At 44.7% G+C, this 6,198-nt stretch overlaps 1 protein-coding gene across 1 annotated transcript; it reads left to right on the top strand.

Moving 5' to 3' along the window:
- The first annotated feature begins 450 nt into the window (after positions 1-450).
- On the top strand, positions 451-4,098 carry LOC129340919 (probable G-protein coupled receptor 34). The gene is made up of 2 exons (XM_054995816.1): positions 451-517; positions 3,045-4,098. The coding sequence occupies exon 2, from the start codon at positions 3,049-3,051 to the stop codon at positions 4,096-4,098; it is 1,050 nt and encodes a 349-aa protein (XP_054851791.1). The 5' UTR covers positions 451-517; positions 3,045-3,048.
- Positions 4,099-6,198: the final 2,100 nt, after the last annotated feature.

The raw sequence follows: 6,198 nt of genomic DNA, 5'->3' as shown, positions 1-6,198 counted from the left end.
AAAAACAAAATTAAGAAAAACACACACACAACAACCCACAAACAAGCATTGGTTTCACTTCTGGTCTTTTTCCTCAGCTGCCTAGGAACAGTGGGCTGATTTCTGTGCAAGAGTATACCGCTCACATTTCTCTGCTGATAAGCAAGCATTTGGCGTTAGGGTAAGCTGATGAAGAGGCTTCAGGAAATTCCATCACAAGCTTGTGGGGCTTTTAAAAGGTGTGAGAAATCCCTCTCAGCAGGGAGCCCCGTCTCGCGACATTCAGTGAAGCTCCTCTCCCTCCTACAGAACCTTCTGCCTCAACAAATCTGTTAATCTTTAAGGTGCTGCAACATTGCTTTTTTGCTGCAACAGGATAACTGGACTGAGTAGTCCCACTGCAAGTGGGTATCAGAAAGAGACAGCTGAGGTGGAAAAAAGTGAAGCCGGCCAGCCGCAAGTGAGAAATGAACTTGGGTGCTAACTCCACTCAGTCCAGCAGCGCCGGCACCTTCCCCCAAGGACCTCATGGCAGTCCGTAAGTACCGGTGTCGCTTGTATGAAAGCTTTTCCCAGTGCTGCTAGAGAAGCATCAATGATAGCATCTAATTTGGGCGCAAAGGTCCCTGGTTCAATTCCCCAGTTCTCCAGTTCAAAGGACCAGGTAGGAAGTGACATGAAAGACGATGACCTGAGACCCCGAAGAGCCCTCTGAGTAGACAAGACTGACTTTGATAGACCAAGGGGCCAAAGTTTCTGGCAGTAGCCCATTCTCGAGTAGGGAGGGATGCACATAAACCCATGAAGCTTCTTCATACTATTTGGAAGCTCACGTTTGTCCCTGCCTTCGAGAAAGCAGTGTTATTTAAAAGGGCTTTCCCCTCAGGTCTTGAAACCGGCCTGTCTAGAATAGCTCTGTTTTATTGAGGACTAAGCAGTATAGTATTCTTTGGTCAGGGCTGTGTCCCACAATATCTTAGTGTTACTCTGCTGTGGAAACCAAACTGTATTGTTGTACTTAAGCCACCTTGACCTTTGAATGGTGGGGAGAAAATCTTTTACTAGAGAGATAAGGAATAGTAGGAGGAGATGATGGGTATATTTTGCTCGTGAGCGACAAAATAATTTGAATCACACCCTTGGAAGAGAAAGAGTAAATTTGCAAACTTTAAAAAAAGGCTTCTAAAATAAGAACTTTTTTTAGGAGTTTACAAAATCACTTGCCCAACTTGCTACATTACTAATGCACATTACAGCTGATCTTGGCATGCATTGGGATATATTAACCATTTATTTTGGGGTACCTTATGAAACTGTCTTCCATTTTTGTCTCATGGGGTGGATCTGTAGCCAGGTCTGGCTGTCTGGATGCTTGTCTGTTTTTCTGCTAGCCACCCCCAACCCATGATTCAAGTGATAGTTACACAAAAATCTACAAATCTGCATCTTGGTCAGACATTTTAAATCTGTAGGAGCTGGCAACCCTAGGAAAAGACAATATCCAGGCTATTTTGGTCTGTGGTGTGTTATTGTAATAAAAATGGAAAAATGTTAAAGGTAGCTGTACCTTCCAGAAAATGAATGGTACTTTTTTGTTTATTACCTTCAAAGTCTTTTAGGGTTCCTTTTACCAACGGAGAATGCTGCAGAGTATGGTTTATTTTTTCATGGTTTTTGCTTCTGTTAATTTAAATTATAAACCACCTTGACCACATTTGCAAAAAGATAGTGTATATATTGCAGTCAATAAATACATGTCTCACAAAATTCACCTGCATTGAGGGTTTGGCAATATGCAATTTTAATTAATGGAAGGAGTCAGTTAAAAGGGAGAAGCTTTATCAGATAAAAATTCTTTAATAAACTCCCATCAGTTGCATTCGATTTTGCATGCAGCATTCTTAGAATCTGCTGTACATGTACTATATATGTGCAAGTACCATCTTGGAGCCAAACCATCATCAGACATTTTCAGCAGCAGTCATTATCATGGAATCCACAGGCCTGCGAGAATCAAACATGCCCAGAGAAACTGTGTTTTCTGGCCCAGCTTATAATAAAACCACTCCAGTTGAGTTCCAGATCCAGTTCAAGGTGTTGGTTCTGGTATTTAAAGCGGGGCTGACATATCTAAGGGACCACCTCTCCCATTATGTCCCCTGAAGGGCCTTGTGCTCTGTGGATAAGCAATTACTGGTGGTTCCCGGCCCAAGGGACATTCGTGTCTTTGGCCAGGACCAAGGCCTTTTTGGCTCTGGCTCCAGCCTAGTGGAATGGAGATTTGGGCCCTGCAGGATCTGTTGCAGTTCCACAGGACCTGTAAGACTTGATGTACTGCCGGGTCTTTGGTTGAGGACCGGCATCCCTCCCCTCTTCCATCTTTTTTCCTGACCACCATGCTTGTTTCCCATCCCACTCTGGGTACCATTCCGCAGCTGACCTTGTAGAATTTGATCTTATACCTTTTATAGGGGCCCACATATGTTAACATCACCTAAAATTGAATTATTGTGATTGGTGGTAACTTTTATGGCTTTGTGTGTTTTAAAGATTTTATTTATTGATGTTTGTTGATGTTAGCTGCCCTGAGCCCATTTGCGGGAAGGCGGGGGTGTAAATCTCATAAAATAAAAAATATAATTAACATAACAAACAGCTGTTGGTGGTCCCTGGCCCTGAGGAGGCCCGCCTAGCCTCGACTAGAGTCAGGGCCTTTTTGGTCCTGGCTCCCACCTGGTGGAACATTCTGTCTGCTGAAATCAGGACCCGGCAGGACCTACTATCTTTTCGCCGGGCCTGCAAGACAGAGTTGTTCCGCCAGGCATATGGCTGAGGCTGGGCCTCCACCGGCCTGGAAAAAGGGGTGTATAAATCTTAACCCTCCCTGTGAAGGCTGTCCACCATCCTGTTTTAAATGTGTTGTTTTTAATGTATATGAATTTTTAAACTGTATTTTCAATATTTTGTTATCCGCCCTGAGCCCGCTTGTGGGGAGGGCGGAATACAAATCTAAAATAAATAAATAAATACTGAAATGATTCATCTACATCTTGGTTTCTCCCCAGAGCGATGAGTACTACTTTCGTTATTGGTGAATCCCCAGGGAATGGCTCAGCTTGCCAAATCCAGGACGACCTCTTAGCAGTGACGCTGCCTGTGATGTATTCCATCATCTCCCTCTTGGGCTTCTTCTGCAATGCGCTGGCCCTCTGGGTGTTCTATTTTGGCACGCAGAAGAAAAACTCCATCACTGTGTACATGAAGAACCTCGCCCTGGCAGACCTCTTCCTTGCCCTGTGCCTGCCTTTCCGGGCAGCATATCAAAACCACAGTGGCCCTCCCGAGCTCTGCAAGGTGGTTGGCATCATCTTCTACCTTACCATGTATGTCAGCATCGGGCTCCTCAGTCTGATCAGCCTGGATCGCTACCTGAAGATCATCCGGCCCCTCCAACAATTCCGGATCCACGCTGTGACTCACAGCACCACTGCTTCCAGACTGGTATGGCTGCTCTGCAGTGCCACGATGCTTCCTTTCTTTTTCGAAGGCCGCGAGAAAACTGGGCCCTGTGCCCACAAATGCTTCCATTTTAAGAACAGAAGTGAGCTGGGGGCAACACTCAATCTGGTGGCAGTGGCCACTTTCTTTGTCCTACTGATTTTTTTCCTGTACTCCTACGGCAAAATCTCCCTCAAGCTCCACAAAGTCTCCTTAAGGAAAACACAGCAGCAGAGCAAAAAGACTAGTGCTAGAGTCATACCCAAGACCTTTGTTGTCCTTGCCATTTTCATAATATGCTTCACCCCCTACCATGTGGTCCGAGTACCCTACATTCTTGCCCAGGTAAAGATCATCTCTGATCCAAGGAGTGTACAAGCCCTCCACCTTACTAACGAACTTGTTCTCTGTATCTCGGCCCTCAACTGCTGCTTTGACCCAGTGATTTTCTTCTTCCTCTCCAGCAGTTTCAAGAGAGCTGTGCTGGCGGCTCTGCGTGGGAAACTGAAAGCAGTATTTCAGAAGAATGAGGGAGTCTTAAACACTAGAAAATCCATCACAGACTCTCGAGTCCAGAGATCGGAGTTACAGGTTGAGGAAGGACCTCTGGAGAGGCAGTGAAGATGCTAAAACATTCACAATGCAAGCTTACATATGTTTACTCAAAATGCTCCTAAAGCCGTAGATCCAGCAATGGATGAGCTGAAAGTAATGCACACACCGCAGAGTTCTGTTTGCACAACTAGTAGTGCAACAGCGGAAGTAATGCACAGTGCTTTAATATCATTTTAAGGAAATCACAATGTGCATATGCAGCAATGGAATGTACAACAGACGGTTCACAGGACTTTATTTAATCTGGTTTTGGCATTGTATCAGAAGAAACACTCTGTGCAATCTCTTGTGCATGTAGAAAAGACAGTAGGGATACACGCATTGTCTCTTAATGAAAGCAGACAGTAATCAGGCATTTTTTTCTAGCCCTTCTGCTTATGCAAGAACTGCTGTGCATGTGGAAATCTTCCATGAGATCCAACCCGTTGTATCCCACAATGGAAATTATAGGAAATTATAATTGTGGTTTAGATTTTAATTTAACCCTGGACAGGTTCATGTGTGGAAACAGGAGGCATTAGAGAAAGGAAGATGTGAAGGCTTGCAGCGGCATAGGAAACACACTTGCAAATGCTGGAGAGGTCCTCTCTTGGGGCATTAGAGAGAGAAGGGCAAGTGAAGGCATGGGGAGGGGCATGTGAAACATAATTTATCATTTGCAGATGATAAATTGCCAGAGAGTTCATTCTCCATTCACAGAGCTGGCAAAGCAAAGACAGACCACCCAGCAGACCCCCTTCAGTGTCAGGGAACTTCTGCTGCCTAGGCTACTCCCCTTTCTCCCAGGTGGAGGTCCTTTTGGGAGGAGAAAATGGGAGAGAGCAGGGTTTTTTTTCAGCAGGAACGTGGTGGAACGGAGTTCCGGAACCTCTTGAAAATGGTCACATGGCTGGTGGCCCCGCCCCCTGATCTCCAGACAGAGGGGAGTTTAGATTGCCCTCCGCGCCATGCGGCGCGGAGGGCAATCTCAACTCCCCTCTGTCTGGAGATCAGGGGGCGGGGCCACCAGCCATGTGACCATTTTCTCCAAGGGCAACCCACTGAGTTCCACCACCTCTTTCCCCAGAAAAAAAGCCCTGGGAGAGAGGATGTGGTCAGAATCACGGGGTACACAGACAAAGCCAGATGGTATTGAAGGAACATAGAAACTATCGTTAGCACTAATGCAAGCCTCACATGACACCCTTCTAAGGAAACGTGGAGGAGGAACTACCAGAGGGGCCCCTCAAAGTGGGTTTGAAAATAGTTGTTCAGAGGTTCGTTACGGGTTTAACTTCCTCTCAAGCAGGTTTTTATAGAATCAAGGGGCCACTTAATCCCCCGATTCACTGAGGGAAGTAAATTGAAAATGTTGAAACCAGTGTTAACCAGAAGATAATCAAGATGATAAATATTGCACGCAACAGGGAAGAAAATTTTGTACACGGGCTGTGTTTAAAGCTTTTTAGTTTGATAAGTTTATAAAATGATGGTATGGGAGGAGAGAATCTGACGGGCAGCAGGTTCACACTTGGCTAAATGTTGCATTTTGTGGAAGTCACTGCCACGACAAGACCTGGTGGAGGCTACTAGTTGAGGCAGCTTGAAACAAACAACAACAAAAATGGGTCATATTCGTAGAGGATATATTGGCCAGGACAGCTATATAGAACCTTCATGTACAAAGGCAGTATACCTCATCAGAACAGCCCACAAGTTGGCATTTCGAGGCTAACTTTGGTGAGGCCGCTAACTGCAGCTCCCTTTGCCAAGATCTTATTTAACATTTGGCACTGAATATATTTTAATGTTAGGTGCTCCTACAACACTTTAATAAGTATTTCAATTGAGCTAAGAGAAGCTCAGCAACAGGGGAATATGATCATTAGCATAAGAAGTTTTTTTAAAAAGTTGCATACTGCTACATGGGGTTTACCACAGGCTTCCGTGTGGTTTCTATGCAAGATTAAAGGTTAAAGTCATTTTGGGTTTTAACTTCTAACAGAATCTGTCTGTTTTCAGTAGCAAATTAAATCATAAACGACTATGATGGAAGTATACAAAAAAGGAGAGGAAAACTGTAACAATTGGTTATTATTTACAAGGGACCTTATCATTTGAAGGCAT

This window comes from Eublepharis macularius, chromosome 13 (genome assembly GCF_028583425.1).
Source record: "Eublepharis macularius isolate TG4126 chromosome 13, MPM_Emac_v1.0, whole genome shotgun sequence".
Taxonomy (NCBI): Eukaryota; Metazoa; Chordata; class Lepidosauria; order Squamata; family Eublepharidae; genus Eublepharis; species Eublepharis macularius.
The sequence above is the reverse complement of the archived record's forward strand: the minus strand, read 5'-3'. Positions and strand labels throughout refer to the sequence as shown.